This window comes from Indicator indicator, chromosome 20, assembly GCF_027791375.1.
Source record: "Indicator indicator isolate 239-I01 chromosome 20, UM_Iind_1.1, whole genome shotgun sequence".
NCBI lineage: Eukaryota > Metazoa > Chordata > Aves > Piciformes > Indicatoridae > Indicator > Indicator indicator.
In genome coordinates this window covers 17,167,047-17,181,050 of record NC_072029.1, presented here as the reverse complement: position 1 = coordinate 17,181,050, position 14,004 = coordinate 17,167,047, and the positions used below count along the sequence as shown (strand labels likewise).

The window sequence follows — 14,004 nt, the reverse complement described above, 5'->3', positions numbered from 1 at the left end:
AGTATTATTTTTTACGATTCCTGAGCTATTCCAAGTAATGAAATACTGTTTTTTTTCCAGAGTGAGAAGTATTTTTATTTACATACTCAGTGTCTCCCACCATGATGCTGATCCTAACCCCCACTTCTAACCCACAATGCTGGAGCTGAGCACAGAGAGAGATGATAAATGAGACCAAGTGCCTCAGACCAGCCATGGAGCTGATTAACCCTCTCTCCTCCTTGGAGAGCTTGGGCCAGTCACATCAATTTTGCTCATGTTGCCCAGGGAATTGGCAGCAGCCACGCTGGGCACAGGGAGATGGTCCCTCCTGCCCAGAGTAAAGTCAGCCTCTGTCTGCTGGTAAGCAGAGAACTGCAGACGGGAGGATCCTCAGATCCATTTAAAAATCATCTTAAAATAGGGCAATGCCTCTCTATCGAGCAGGCAGCACAAGCCTTGCCAAGATGCTTAAAGCTTTCAGCCGCTCACTTTTCACATTGGCTGTGTGTATGTTTATTCCTACCCAACCACCTGCACGTCCAAGCCCATCCCCAGCCTCCACCATTGAGCTGCTGCACATGTTTGGGGTTTTTTTGTCATAGGTATGTTTAGCAAGGGCTCAACAACATGCTTATCTCTCCATCTATTTTTTTTTTTTAAAGGAAGGACACATATCAAAGAGCACAGCATGCAGTGCAGTGACTCATGCAACCAGCAAAGTATAAAATTGGCTGCATGCATGCCCGCATAGGGCATTCTGCAGCTCTTCCTATAATTAGTCCTTCAAATACTAGAGGGGACAGTAAGAAATTCAAAGAGGTTCCACTTCCCAGTTATTCACATATTTCCAAATCAAATGGTTGTCTGTCGTAGAGCAGCATGCCATTGCCCTGGGATATCAAAATGCAAACTGAAAAGTCTCTCCAGGAACAGGATTTGCTTTCATTACATTTATATCACCTCATTCATTTTAAGATTATATATAATTAGCCTCTCCCTCCATTCCTCCCCTCCCCAGTTCAATATTCTCTCCCAAGCAATTTCTGAACATACCACACATGCCAATGGTGTTTCTTCTAAGGCAGCAGTCTCTTGCCTTTCAAACAATAGAAGGAATTTTCATTTCTTTTTTTTTTAGCATTTTCTTTGAATTGCCAAATCTTTCCTCTGTGCATTAGCACCAAAACTACATCCACAAGGCTATTTTTTCCATTTGTTTGATTTTTTTTTTAAGCAAACATCTCTAAGGAGCTTTTTACTTTTCATTTGCCTTCTGACTGCCAGAGATTTCAGGCTACCATGCCTAATGTTTTGCAGCAATTTCCCATCACCATCATATTCAGCATGCTATCTTCATTTAAACATCTCTGCTTTCATTTTAAATCCTTTCGATTCCAGCAGGTAAACCTGCTGCAAGGTTTAATATGAGAGAAAAAACAGAGTGCCCAGATCTCTTTCCTAGCAATGCACTCTTGCAGCACCACTCCCAGCAAGGATGAAATCTTGAACTAGAAAAAAAAGTGAGTCCTACATCCTGGAAAGTATTTTCAGTAAACGCAAAAGGACACTCCTGAGATGGGCAAGTTATTGCTCCTCTGACTAGCTATTGAGTATAAAGGAATTATTTCACTATTGCTAATTTTTAAATAGGGAAGGAGGAGGGTCTCTCCCCATGATGGAGAGATGGCATTTGGTGCTGCTTCCTGCTCTGATCCAACCTTCTGCTGAGATTTCCCTAAATTTAGGGGGAGGGGGGAAATCATACTAACACAATCATTTTAGCACAGATGATGTTGGAGCTAAATGAAATGCACCCAATCTCTAAACAGCACAGCATCATGGAACCCCCTCTGCTGTAAAAAAAGGTTGAGAGTTGGGGTTGTTCAGCCTAGAGGACAGAAGGCTCCAGGGAGACCTTATTGCAGCTTTCCAGTACTTAAGAGGGGCATCTAAGAAAGATGGGGACAGACTTTCTAGTAGGGCCTGTTGTGACAAGGCAAAGCAATGACTTTGAATTAAAAGAAGGGAGGTTTAGGCTAAATCTAAGGAAGAAATATTTTACACTGAGGACACTGAAACATTGGAACAGGTTGCACAAAGAAGTTTTAGAAGCCTCATCCCTGGAAACATTCCAGGTCAGGTTAGACAAGGCTCTGAGCAACCTGATCTAGTTGAAGATGTCCCTGCTGACTAGAGGGTTGAACTAGATGACCCTTAATGGTCCTTTCCAACTCAAACCATTCTATGATTCTACGAAACTCAAAGTAAGGAGCTGGGCTGTGCAAAAATAGGGACAGGCATTTTTGGGAAGGGTTGTCTGGATGTATAAATAAATCACTGAAGCACTAAAGCATCACAATCTTCCATGAAAAGAAGATTAAAAACAGAAGGGGGGGGGGGGTGAAGCATTTAAGTCTATCAAGGAAAGTATAGCATCCTACGCTACTTCAAACCAGCAGACCCATGCAAGCATGGTGGCCAGCCAAGTTCCACAGCTACACACCCTGGATGCCACCAGTGCCTGTCGTCCCTTCAGCCTGCACAGCAACAACAGCACTGGGTGTGAGGACACCAGCCCTGGGACTGACCGACCCACCTGAGGCCACCAGCACAACACCAGCAGCACAGACAGGTACAATCACAGAATGTTGGAGGTCAGAAGGGACCTCCAGAGATCATCAAGCCCAACCCCCGTGCCAAAAGCAGGATCACCTAGGGTAGTCTGCATAGGCAGGTTTTGAAAACCTCCAGAGAACAAGACTCCACAGAGAAGGCAGCCCAGCATGGAAAACTCTGCCAGTGTGAAGGCATCTCAAATGCACCTTCACCCCTGCAATCTAGGAACTTCTCTCCCTACCCCAAAAACTGGCTGGAGGGTTCAGGGAGGAGCGTTTCTGTTTTGGCACATCCAGAGCTGTGCACACAGGCAAGTGCTGAGAGGAGAGAGGGCGATGGAAGGGTGGTGGGGGGAAACCTACTCAGGCATCTTAAAAAGTGAAAGTACAGTGACCACCTATGTCCAGCAGAGAGATGTATTTCCTTGTAGCCTAATGAGTTCCTAGAACCACCTTGACAATTTCCCCATCCCCTCACATGACTGTTAGTGCAAATGGCTGCACGGAGATGCCTCCCACTCAGAGTGGGCCTCACACGAATGTCCCAGAAAATGGTGATTTGCAAGAAATTTCAATCAATCTTCCTGCTTTTAAAACATTGATCATGATGAGGAGCACCAGCTCCGTGGGTTTTTTTTTCTCAAGTGTTTTTACTACTTATTCTAATGCCTGTGCACTGCACTGTAATTTCCTATCATATCCTAGCAGTTTATTTCCAGATTTACTTGAGTTTTTTCGCAAGCTGCTCGACTGGGAAGCAAACGTTCTGTTATCCCTCCCTCCTAGCTGATCCTCAGGTATGACTGACATATCAGCTTCACAGGATTTTCCACATCACGGGCTCCCTCTTAAAACCACAGCAGACAACTGCTGCCTGTGATCAGTTTGTGGCTTGTGCACACAGGGAGCTGTGCCAGCAGAGCTGTTCAGGCTCCTGCTCCTCCTCATTACCCACAGGCGAGCATCTTTATCCTGGAATAACACTGCTTTGTTTCAGTGTAGCTTCATGGATACACTGCAAAGGAATATAACAGACTAAAAATTAATCTCCACTCTGGATTAGGAATATCTACATGCACGCAGCCACTTAGGAGCAGCTATTCCACATTAAATTCATACTAGGTTATGATTTCAATAGCACAGCTGACCACATCTGTAGCAGCCACTTAAAAGCTGTACTGCTCCAGAGCAGGGAAGCTAATGAGCTCCTGGCAGATAGTTTCTGTATTCAGGAACTAGTAACACTTTAAACCAGGTAGGCAAACACGGGGTGTTTTGAGCCAGAGCATTACAACAGCAGTCCAAAGAGCTCTTCCCAACGCATCATCCAAGGAGCTGTTGGCAGCAGCATGAGGCAGGTTTGTGCCACTGGAGAAAAGCCTCACGTGGATGAGATTTCCCTGGTGAAGGACAGAGCAAGACAGCTTCTCTGCAGATACTCAAAGTCACTCAAGGACTTGAAGAGCACAGACAAGGACATCCCCACCACACCCAGGATTTTGGTGCCAAGACCTGCTGGCTGCATTCAACTTCCCCTAGGTTCCTCTCTCATCCCCTTCTACACAGTGTCCTCTTGCTCATCAAGCAAGAGTTTACAAGCTACTGCCCTGAGTTTGCCTGTAATGAAATCCCACTCACAGCTCCATGGATACCCTCCATGTCTTCCTGGCATACACCAAGGACAGTGCCTAAGTTACATGGGCACCATAAAGGCACGACATACTGAGAGCTGCTGCAGAAGAAAAGTTAAAAGTCTTCAGGAATCCTCACAAACTTTGTTTCAAAGAGCAGCAGACAGCAAGATCAAAGCACATGTGGAAGTCCCCACAGACCTGAGCAACTCCAGGAGGGGCTTCCAAGTGCCTCAGCAGATATTTCCCTTGGCTTCTGCAAGTAGGGCTGAGTCAATACCAAGTGTTTTTGGGAAATCCTGCCTTGCAAACCATCCACCTAAGGGATGGCAAGAAGAGAGCACTCTGCAGCAGTGCTAGAAAGCAAGCAATTCTCTCAAGCATTTCAACCTACATGGAAGTCTGATGAATCCACAGGCTGCTTTCTGGGGCACAACAGGAATCCCTAATTTAGAGCATCATCAGTAAGAGATTAAGGATAGACAAGGATTTTTTCTTTTTCCAGAGGAGTCATCTGCATCAGATAGCTATGCCTTCCAAGTACTGCCTCCTGATGCTGTATTCTCTTATCTCTTTATCCTAGGAAGGAGGATTTCCATCTTTCACTTACAGATGAAGTACACAACTTCCCCACAGCTCCTCTTGGAAGCACGCAAACTTCTTATGCTGGACTAGCAGAAGAGTTCAAGCGAATGGTTTTCAGCTCCAACACCAGCATGGAGATTAGGTTTCATTACAGTCAGATTTCCTGATCCCATTCCTTCAGCAGAGCTTTCTGTCAGTATCAACAGTCTCTGCCACATGATGGGTATCCCCACAGGATTTGGAACTGATATACCCAGTATCATTTTGCTCCTCAGCCAACCGTGCTGTTTCCAGCTCTACTGACTGCTAAGCAATATTAGAGGCTTAAGTAAACTCTTATCTTAGAACAGATTTTAAGCCTGAAAAATACCCAGTAGAAAAAAAAAAGAAGAGAGAGAGAGGCTGCAAATATCAAAGATAAAAGTTCCTCTATCCATGCTATGTAGAAGGTTAAATTAGTGCATCATAGTCGTCTTCAATGTTAACATCCACAAAATCTCAAGCCCATGACACTAAACTTCTGCTAGGTGACTCCTTCTGCCATCTGAGTGCCATCACGAACAGTCAGCCTATGGCTGGGTATCACATAGCATCTTCCAAGCACAAAAAATGAATCATAAATCCTGCTTCAGATAGCATCTCTCCAACTCTGTTTGACCAGGGGACAGAGTAAATCTGACTGGCTGCAGTTATCCCTGTTTTTAAAATACACTTGTCAGACAGAAAGCAAGAAATAGACATCCTGCCCTCCAAAAGTGAGACATTTCAGAGAGTAAAGCGCATGGCTCAGGTAGGAACTAGCTTCACTTAATCATGAAGCATTTCTCCCATCTGGCCTTGTAAAATGTCACGGTTAATCCAGGCTCATCCTGAGTGGGTATTTTTTGATAATGAATCAGGTGAAAGACAATCATTTCCTCCAGACTGAGGCTGAATTAGGAGGTGGCTGCAGCAAAGGCAGCTTCAGTGGGTTTTCTTCCCACTACATTCCCCTCTGCAGAAGAGTGACACGTCACAGATCTTCCACGTTTCATGTGGCATTTCACAGGGTAAGGATCATTCTGAGTCTGCTACACAGGGACAAGCAGCCACAACCTGCTTCTTCAGAGTCACTGCTCACCCAAGTGGGATTTCCCATGGCTGTCCCACATTGCACAGACCTGAGCCCAGCTCTGCCTTCTCCCCTGGGTAAACCACATCCCATACACATGTAGGAACAAGGCAAGAGAATGGGACAGAAAGGGAAATGAATAGCTGAGTAATCATAGGTATTTCATATTCTTTTTCCCCCAACCAAAACAAACTGCTTCCATCATTAATGGCAGGTAAGGATGAGGATGTACTTTACATTCTCCACTGAACAATTGCTCTGTTTCAAGAGGATGAGAGGTTCAGAACGTGAAAGAGATACAGTCCTTGTGAAAGAGATACTGTCCTTGAAGCAGTAGTTGCAATGATGTGTGCCCAAGAGATAAACCTCCTTTAATGGTGGGAAGCTAGCTAGTAACATGCAGTAACATAAGAGTATTTCCATGATGGGACAAAGCCCAGCCCAGGATGCCGTGTGTGTAACCAACACAAGGCAGAGATTTTCACACCAGTTCGAACAGTCACAATCCTGTTTGCAGGATTTCCTCCCAGTAGCAACAAAAACCCTGCCAGATTCCTGGCTGCCTTTAATTAATGCAGCATATCTGCTCCAAAGCCAGACTGCTTAACTTCTACCCTAATAAAAAACATACTACTTTTTTTTTCTGGTCAGCATTAAAACATTCATGACCACGAGCTCCCTCCCTTTCTCCATTTCATTACAGCACAGTTACATTGAGAGTCACTGGCCAAACAAAAGCCATTAGTAATGTAGTGCTCAAAGCACAGTTAATCTTTCTGTATGTTATGAAATACAGATAAATCATTCACATACACTTATTTTCAATGCAATCTCCTTCACCTTCCACATTTTAATTTTTAATATTTTTTTTTGCTGGAAGTAAATCCCAGCAGCAGGTACTGTTACAAACAACGTTTCACATTCAGCAATCGATGGCTGGATGCTGCATCAGTTCAGCCTCCATCACTAACACAGCTGGTGAAATTTGCTGATCCCAGCTGTGGCAAGCCTGTGTGGCAAATACACCTCTCCAAGGGGTCAGTAATGTAAGGTATGCATCCTGCCATATAAATCACAGAAGAAAATATTTCTGCTTATTTTTCCTCCTACTGATATTTTTCAGCATTTTGCTGTTGTTTTTAAATGGGATGGTGCCAATGTAAAGCTCCAACTCTTTAGCAGAAGAGCCTCATTCTATGCTTACCAACAATTTCAATACATCGGGTAACATGGACTAAACTGCAGTAACCACCAGAGGAATTAGTGCAAAGGCAGCTCATATCCTTACTAGGGGTGGAATAAACCCAGATAGAAGCAGCACATCTGCTCCTACCATCCTCAGTGTATTCTTCAAACAATGGGAAGAAAAGCCTGGAGAAGCACTGACCCTTGCTTCATTCAGAGAGTGCCCCTGCTCAATTCATGAAAGTTTGCCTTTCCTTTTCAAGTGAAAAGGCCAGAAGAATCCTTGGGAAACCAAAGGACTGCTTGAAAAAAATAATAAAACCCCCAAACATTTTAACTGCAGGAGACTTCAAAACCATCAAACCCCATAAACTTTGTTTAAAAGATTTACAACAAACTAGTGTGCAGGGGGTTTAATTTTTTCCTTCTGTGTTTTTAGGGGGGAAAGTAAATATAGTTTTTTAATCAATCCTTCCACAAAGAGATTTACAATGCTAATGTGCTGAAGCATAAACTGATACAGTGACAAACCCCTTTCTCCTTAAATGTGCTAATAAGGTTGATCCTTTCTCCAGAGCTTTGTTCTTGGGAGGTTTCTGCAATGAGTTCACTTCTTTCACCAGCACAGAGCCCTGCTCATGTGGAAATCATCAGGCTGAATACATTCGCTGCCTCATCTGCCCCTCAGCACCAGGTCTCAATTGAGATTTGAGGTGGTAGGGAATGACTGCACAGCAATGCAAAAACAACAACAACAACAAAAGAATAAAAAAATAGTGAAGGGTCACTTTTACAATGCAAAGTGAAGCACCGTTTTAAATTATTTGTCTGGGAGTGGGAGCAGCTAGCACAGGGCATGCCAGCTCTTGAGTCCAGCTTCCCAGAACCTTCATGATGAGCAGCATCCTCCTGTGGTGTTAATACAGCCAAAAGAAAGTTGCATACCCCACTGCAAATCTAAGGAGGCAGCAATAACCCTACACTGTGGGCTTCAGAATGGAAACACTAAGCTGAAATTACCTGCAGGGGTAAAAGGCCCTAAAGTAGAAGGTTAAGCCAAACATAAGAAATTCCACCCCACTGAGACACAGAGGGGAGCAATTTGACTTTTCAGGAGCAGTGAGCTGATCAAAGGCACGCAGGGTTAGAGGAAGACAGTCGATTCCCATGCTCAATATCCATTTCACCTGTTAACACAGGGAACTGGGTGCCTTGCTCCATGAGGAAGATTCAGTGCCACGGAATGATTACTGCAAAAGGTTAGGCTGGGACACCTCTTCTTGTCCCCCATCTCTGTGCAGCAGCAACAGATTGTCACACTGATGAGCAACCTCTAAGATGCTACGATGCTCCATCCTGCAGCTAGATTCTATGGTCCTGCTCTGGCAGGGGGATGTTGGGTTCGATGATCTCTGGAGGTCCCTTCCAACCCCTAACATCCTGTGAACTCATCACAGTAACCTTCAGGTTTTCTGCTTTTGCAGGTAACTGTAAACAAAAGAAACATCCTCCAACCCATTCTGAAAATGGCTGCTAAGAAGTCCTAGTCTACATCTACCCTTGGATGCAAAGGAAGGTCAATGGGGACTTTGGCTCTTCTAATGCCTCATGACTGCCACAGGAGCACTGTGAAGACAGCTAAAGCTTAAAAAATAAACAAAATCCCAGTGACTCACAGTTGCTCTCCTGTATCGGGGCTATGGCCAAGGAAGGACTCCTCCTGCAATATTTTTAGCTGAACACGTGCTATGTTTATTTCTTGGAGAACAGAAACCTCCTCAAGGCTATGACACGAGGTAAGGACACATGTGAGAAGACATTTAACTCTTTCCCACTAAAAAGCCCATAAGACAAATGCATGGACAAGTGTCCCTGTAGACATGTTATGGGAAGACAAGGATCTTCTTTAATATCCCACAAGTTTCATTTCCTGCCAAAACCTTTTTCTCTGCCCCTGAACCAAGAGGCACCTCTAAACCCTTTTTATCCATCCAAGTGTCCAATGACCAGTTCACACCTATGTCCAGAGGAAGAAATTGCATATTAAGCAGTACTTTCTAGGGACTTCACAAGTGGGATCATTATTATAGAGTATCAGGGCTCATATAAACACACCAATCCCTGGTTAGAAAAATAAAATTTTAAAAAATCATAAACCTGTAAATTCTCCCAGCTCAAGGAGCCTGAAAATCTTTCCAGTGTTCAAAATTAAGTTGCACAAGGATGGAGGAAGGAGTCTGGGGACACCTATACATATGTGCATATGGATGTGCTAATCCTTAACCCCGAGCAGGATCACTCATCCCTGCACCACCAGCCCACTGCTCCCCCTTAGTTGCTATATAGTTCAGGATACAATCCTTAGGAAGGGGTTGTATCTCATTTAACACCCCCTCCCTACCCACACTCCTCCAATCCAAGCTGAACACCATGCCCTACAGTCACCCTGCACTTCCTGCTGACCGATGGTTAGAGGAGTATTTATGGATGGCAGAGGTCTTTCTCCACAAAATAAACACAGCAGCACAAATGCAGACTGGACACCCAAGGCAGAGTATAAATAACCTGCTTACCCTTAAAACCTTTTTCCAACTCACCTATGCCAAGTGTTTCTGCAGAATCCCCATCTTAATTTAGAAACCAAATGTATTTTGACCAGGAGCTGGCAGAGGGCACACGCTGCCTCCAGGCAAGCCAACGGGCCACGCCGGCGCCACTGACAAGCAAGGAGCCAGTTCCTCCCTGCTCATGGTTTCACCTTCCCAGCAGAGAGAGATTGCAGGGAGTAAGGCAAGGAGTAAAATCAGAGGCGAATGCAAAGTCTGCTATCAAGATGTGCCTTCTCTTTCCTTTTAAACAGGACCTGAAAGCAGCCTGGAAAGGCAAAACCCAGCCTGGAGTGCCGGGATGTGAGGAAGTGGCACTGCTGACCTCTCAGCAGCACTCAGGTGAGCTGACCAAAAGGGATTGGAAGCTTTGCCCCAAGCCGGCTGTGTGCGTGCCAAGCACCTCACAAGTCCGCCCTGAGTTCGGATGTAACCAAGGCTCTTAAGGACAGGAGTGCATCTAATCTGAGCTCATCTCACCCAGCACCATGCTGCTGAACTCAAGATGCTGACTCCACAGTGCAAGCCCCATGTTCACTCATTTGCAGGTGTTTTTCTTTTTGTAATTGGTCCTTTTCTTGTGTTCAAAGCTCAAAACAGCAGCCTCTGACCAGAAATGCTTTGTCAGAGAGCAAATGAGTACTGGAGCACAGCTGGAGCCCTGCAGCACCTATATGCACCTTTTTGTGTGGCTGTTTGGCCATGGACTGTTGGCCATGCTCCACTGAGTCAGGGACAGCTCACTCATGATCTGGCATCAGACTCTATCACTCTGCTCTGGGCAAAGCCAGCCCAGCCCCTTCTAGCACCTGCCCAGGCTGATGGGGATGATGAGCCAGGTAGGGCTGACAGGGAGGCAGCTCATGACCACATGCTTGAATTTTCACCTCTTGTAGCAAAATGTGGAAGGCCAAAACTCAATTTATACAAGCTGAAGTTCTGTTTACTTATGCAATAGGAGATGAAGGGGGTAAGATTATCACAAGGTAATTGCTCCCTTGATTAATTATAAAGCAAAGCCAGCTGCTTCCAATTCCTGCATGGTACAGGCTGCTTCAGAAGGAACCAGCCAGCACAGGAAAGTTTCAGTTGCTTTCCTGAACTGCTTTATTCTGAACTTGTGCAAATAATCACACTACAAATAGTCCTGCATCCAACCCCAAAAGTGCTCACTACTTAAACTGAAGGATCGTTGCTTAAACATGAAAAAAATAACCAGCCCCTAGTTATACAAAATAAAAATCATTCAAGATTCATCTGAGCTCAATTAAAGAACACAGGAGCAGCTGATGAAAACATTTACAAGACATTATTAAATCCTATGAGGTGGGGAAATCAAGAGGAATCCAGATATTAACATTTTTACCAGGATTGATTTTCATTCCACATTAAAAAAAAAAAAAGTTGTATAAGGTTGTTTTGCCTCAACAGAATTGGTAAGTGTGGCTATCAATAACCATTGCAATAAATAAAACATTTGCAGGAAAGAAAATACCTACATAATCATAAATTCGATGGAAGTCAAAGATGACTTTGCTGGTACAGGGTGTGCTAAGCATGAGGTGCATGGTCTGGCACAAATTATTCAAATAGCAAAGTACTCTGGGGCTCATAGTCCAGAGGGACAAATGGTAACAGCAACTGTAAGAGCAACAAAAATTGGGACAGCCCAGATGGATCCAGCATCATCCCCGTTTCCTAAATACAGGCATGAGAAACCACTGAACCTGCTGCCTTTCTAACTAGTGAGGGAGAGTTGGCAGTTCCCCAAAGGTGATCCCAGAAGGAGAAAACCCCCATTTCCTTTATTGCCAGCACAAGCCTTGGAGACTGGGCTTGATGGACAGCTCATCATCAGAGCAGCCCAGGGGCTGACTGTATGTCCCTCATCTCCTTGGAGTCCACTGCTGCCCCTTGAGCCTCAGGACTGCTATATGACACTTGTATGAAAGGAAACCTACACCGTGGAGCTGCTGCAGCAGGGATCAGGTGAGAGCCATGCAAGCATCTTTGCTCGTGTTTCCCTAGCAACTCCAGCTCCTGCTTCCCCTTACACATTCCCTTTCTCTTGCTTCAAAGTAGGCCAACTACTCCATCACTCAGCCACACAAACCAGAGATTAGGATGTGAGCCTTATTTCCATTTAATACAGATTTTAACAGAGGATGCTCACTTGCATTCGATCCTCTCTCTGCACATGCACTCAAGCTTCCCTGCAAATACAGGAGGGGATCCAGTTGGAGAAAGAGTGTCTCAGCATCCCACCCCAGCACTCAGTAAAACACAAGGACCAACTCCATCACCTCCTTGCAAACAGACAAGACATACCAGACTGTAGCTGAATCTAAACCCGCACCACAGGAACACATCTTCATCCCCATTAAAGCCCAGATCGTTTGTCCCATGGACTAAAAGAAAACAAACAAACAGACAAACTTCCCTCCCTACCCCCCACCACCCAAAAAAAGTCTTGTGAGCAAATTAATTATCTCTGGTTATTCTTCACGCTGTTGCATCAATGTAGAAAGAAGGGATCTAGCTCAATTGTCCTGCTGTAGCTGGCATTAAAAGCCGACCCTCTATAACATCGGGCCACATGGTGCTGCATGCATGCACTTGGACAACTGAAGAACCACACAATGTGCTCAGTAATGCACACTCAAACTTCAGCTGCTACAGCTGAGAACCACACATGGCCAGAAAGAGAAAGCACTCCTGAAGCAGAGGAGAGGCTGTCAACAAGGTACCTTCGAGTGGAGCTTCTTGGTTTATCTCCTCAACTGCACAAAATCCATTACAGCCAGAGATGAAGTCAAAACACTATTAAAAAGAAAACATGGGAAAAGGCAGTGACTGCAAAAGCACAGAGGATTGACTAGTGCTGGCATGCAGCATCAGCCAGAGTTTTGATGAACAGGTCACTGGAGGGCTGACACGTGGAGCCTTCTGCAGCTCCATCTGGCAGATGGGTTTGTACCCCAAAACTCCAAGCAGTCCAGATAAAAGAAAAAACACCTGGCCAAGAAGATGGCAGAAGCACAGCTCTTTCAACCCAACAGCCTTTCTTGGGACAGCTGTAGAAACACACATCACCTTTGAAACATCAAGGTGGCACCAACATCAAAAGGCTGAGTAGGAGCAGAGTGGGCAGGCTATTGCCTAATAACTTCTTTAGGAAACACTGGGGATAAGAAGAGGTCATGTAAGGAACACCCAAACTTTAAAGAAAGATTTAAACAATTTTGTTGAAAAATGTTTAAAAGCAGGAATATTTATTTTCATCTGCATATAGAAATGTGGATGATGAACAACTGCATTCTTGAGTGTTAGAAAAGCAGAGCATGATAGAAAGAGCTCCCTCTCCTACCCTCTATCTACATGTATCCTCCCCAAATAAGGCTGCCTAGCATTTGGTTAATGTTATTAAAAGCCCCAATCCAGAGAGCATCCAGACAACACACCTGAGTCTACATCTCCCAGCAAAGGCCTTAATCAGAACATTAAGACAAAAAAAAAATATATATTTATATTTATATATATAAATGCATGATGTACTCCACTGAACAGGGGCCAAAACTGGGACACAGGAGGACTCCAATCAAAATGTCGTGCTCTGTGAGTGAATTGATCAGCTTCAACTCTGTAAAAGAAACTAAGAGAGAGAGAAGTTTTGCTTTGGAAACATCAACATGCTTGGCTCTACCCTGCAGGGCCACCATCCAGGTGCCCTATGGTAAGAGACTTCACTGAGGGCACTGTAACCTGGAGACTGCAACTCCAGCTACAAGGGGATGGCAGGTGAAATGTATTTAAATTGCATTAAAACCTTACTGTACTACCAATGAATGTATGCTTATTTCATGTACTGTATTTATGTGCATATATTTATAGATATTATATTTTTAAAATTCAATAGTAAACCTTTCACTGGCCACAAACCTCTTTGTTGTTTTCTTTATTTTTTTTTCTTCCACAAAAATGAAGCATTGCCTGGGTTACCTGGTCACAAATCTCTGCAACAGTTTTTATTTTTCTTCCTCAGGAATGAGGTATGGCACAGGACTGGCAAGGAGTGCCATGGATCCAGCCAGGCTCCACTACACCCGAATACTCTTCACACTGCAGAACATTTTGCATCAGCCCCATAAGGTTATATAGGAATATCATTAATAAAGTGACACATCCCACATAAATAACTTATGAGAGGCCTGCTGCTTGGAGAAGAGATGGGAGCCAAATTCACTCTAGTAATGGATTGGAGAGAAAATACAAATACCTGGATGAAGCAT

The 14,004-nt window shown here is 44.4% G+C and overlaps 1 protein-coding gene across 1 annotated transcript in view; it reads right to left on the bottom strand.

Moving 5' to 3' along the window:
- Positions 1 to 14,004, bottom strand: part of ACVR2B (activin A receptor type 2B) — a 76,189-nt gene that overhangs the window by 36,590 nt on the left and 25,595 nt on the right. Inside the window, exon 5 of the mRNA XM_054390102.1 lies at positions 12,463 to 12,535. Within this exon, the coding sequence (XP_054246077.1) occupies positions 12,463 to 12,535 (73 nt within the window). The remainder of the gene's footprint in view (positions 1 to 12,462; positions 12,536 to 14,004) is intronic.